General features: G+C 66.8%; 1 protein-coding gene across 1 annotated transcript in view; it reads left to right on the top strand.

The window, feature by feature from the left end:
* Positions 1-5: 5 nt before the first annotated feature.
* The window catches only part of TNIP2 (TNFAIP3 interacting protein 2), a gene marked incomplete at its 5' end in the record, with an annotated part of 6,861 nt that continues 6,661 nt past the window's right edge, over positions 6-205 (top strand). The window contains one exon of the mRNA XM_010134897.1: positions 6-101. Within this exon, the coding sequence (XP_010133199.1) occupies positions 6-101 (96 nt within the window). The remainder of the gene's footprint in view (positions 102-205) is intronic.

Genomic DNA, 205 nt, shown 5'->3' with positions numbered 1-205 from the left:
GCTCGCTGGTGGAGAGCCTGCTGGAGCAGCTGGGCCAGGCCAGGGAGCAGCTCAAGGAAAACGAGCGACTCTCGGCGCGAAGAGTGGAAGCTCTGAGCCAGGTAAAACCGCGAATGCCATCGACACAGCGCTGCTAGGCAGCGCCTCGCCTCCCGGGGCGTACGCCCGAGGGGTGGCAGCAGCATCCACCTCGGGAGGTGCGGTT

Source organism: Buceros rhinoceros, unplaced genomic scaffold (assembly GCF_000710305.1).
Source record: "Buceros rhinoceros silvestris isolate BGI_N320 unplaced genomic scaffold, ASM71030v1 scaffold19220, whole genome shotgun sequence".
Classification (NCBI taxonomy): Eukaryota; Metazoa; Chordata; class Aves; order Bucerotiformes; family Bucerotidae; genus Buceros; species Buceros rhinoceros.
This window is presented reverse-complemented; position numbering and strand designations above follow the sequence as displayed.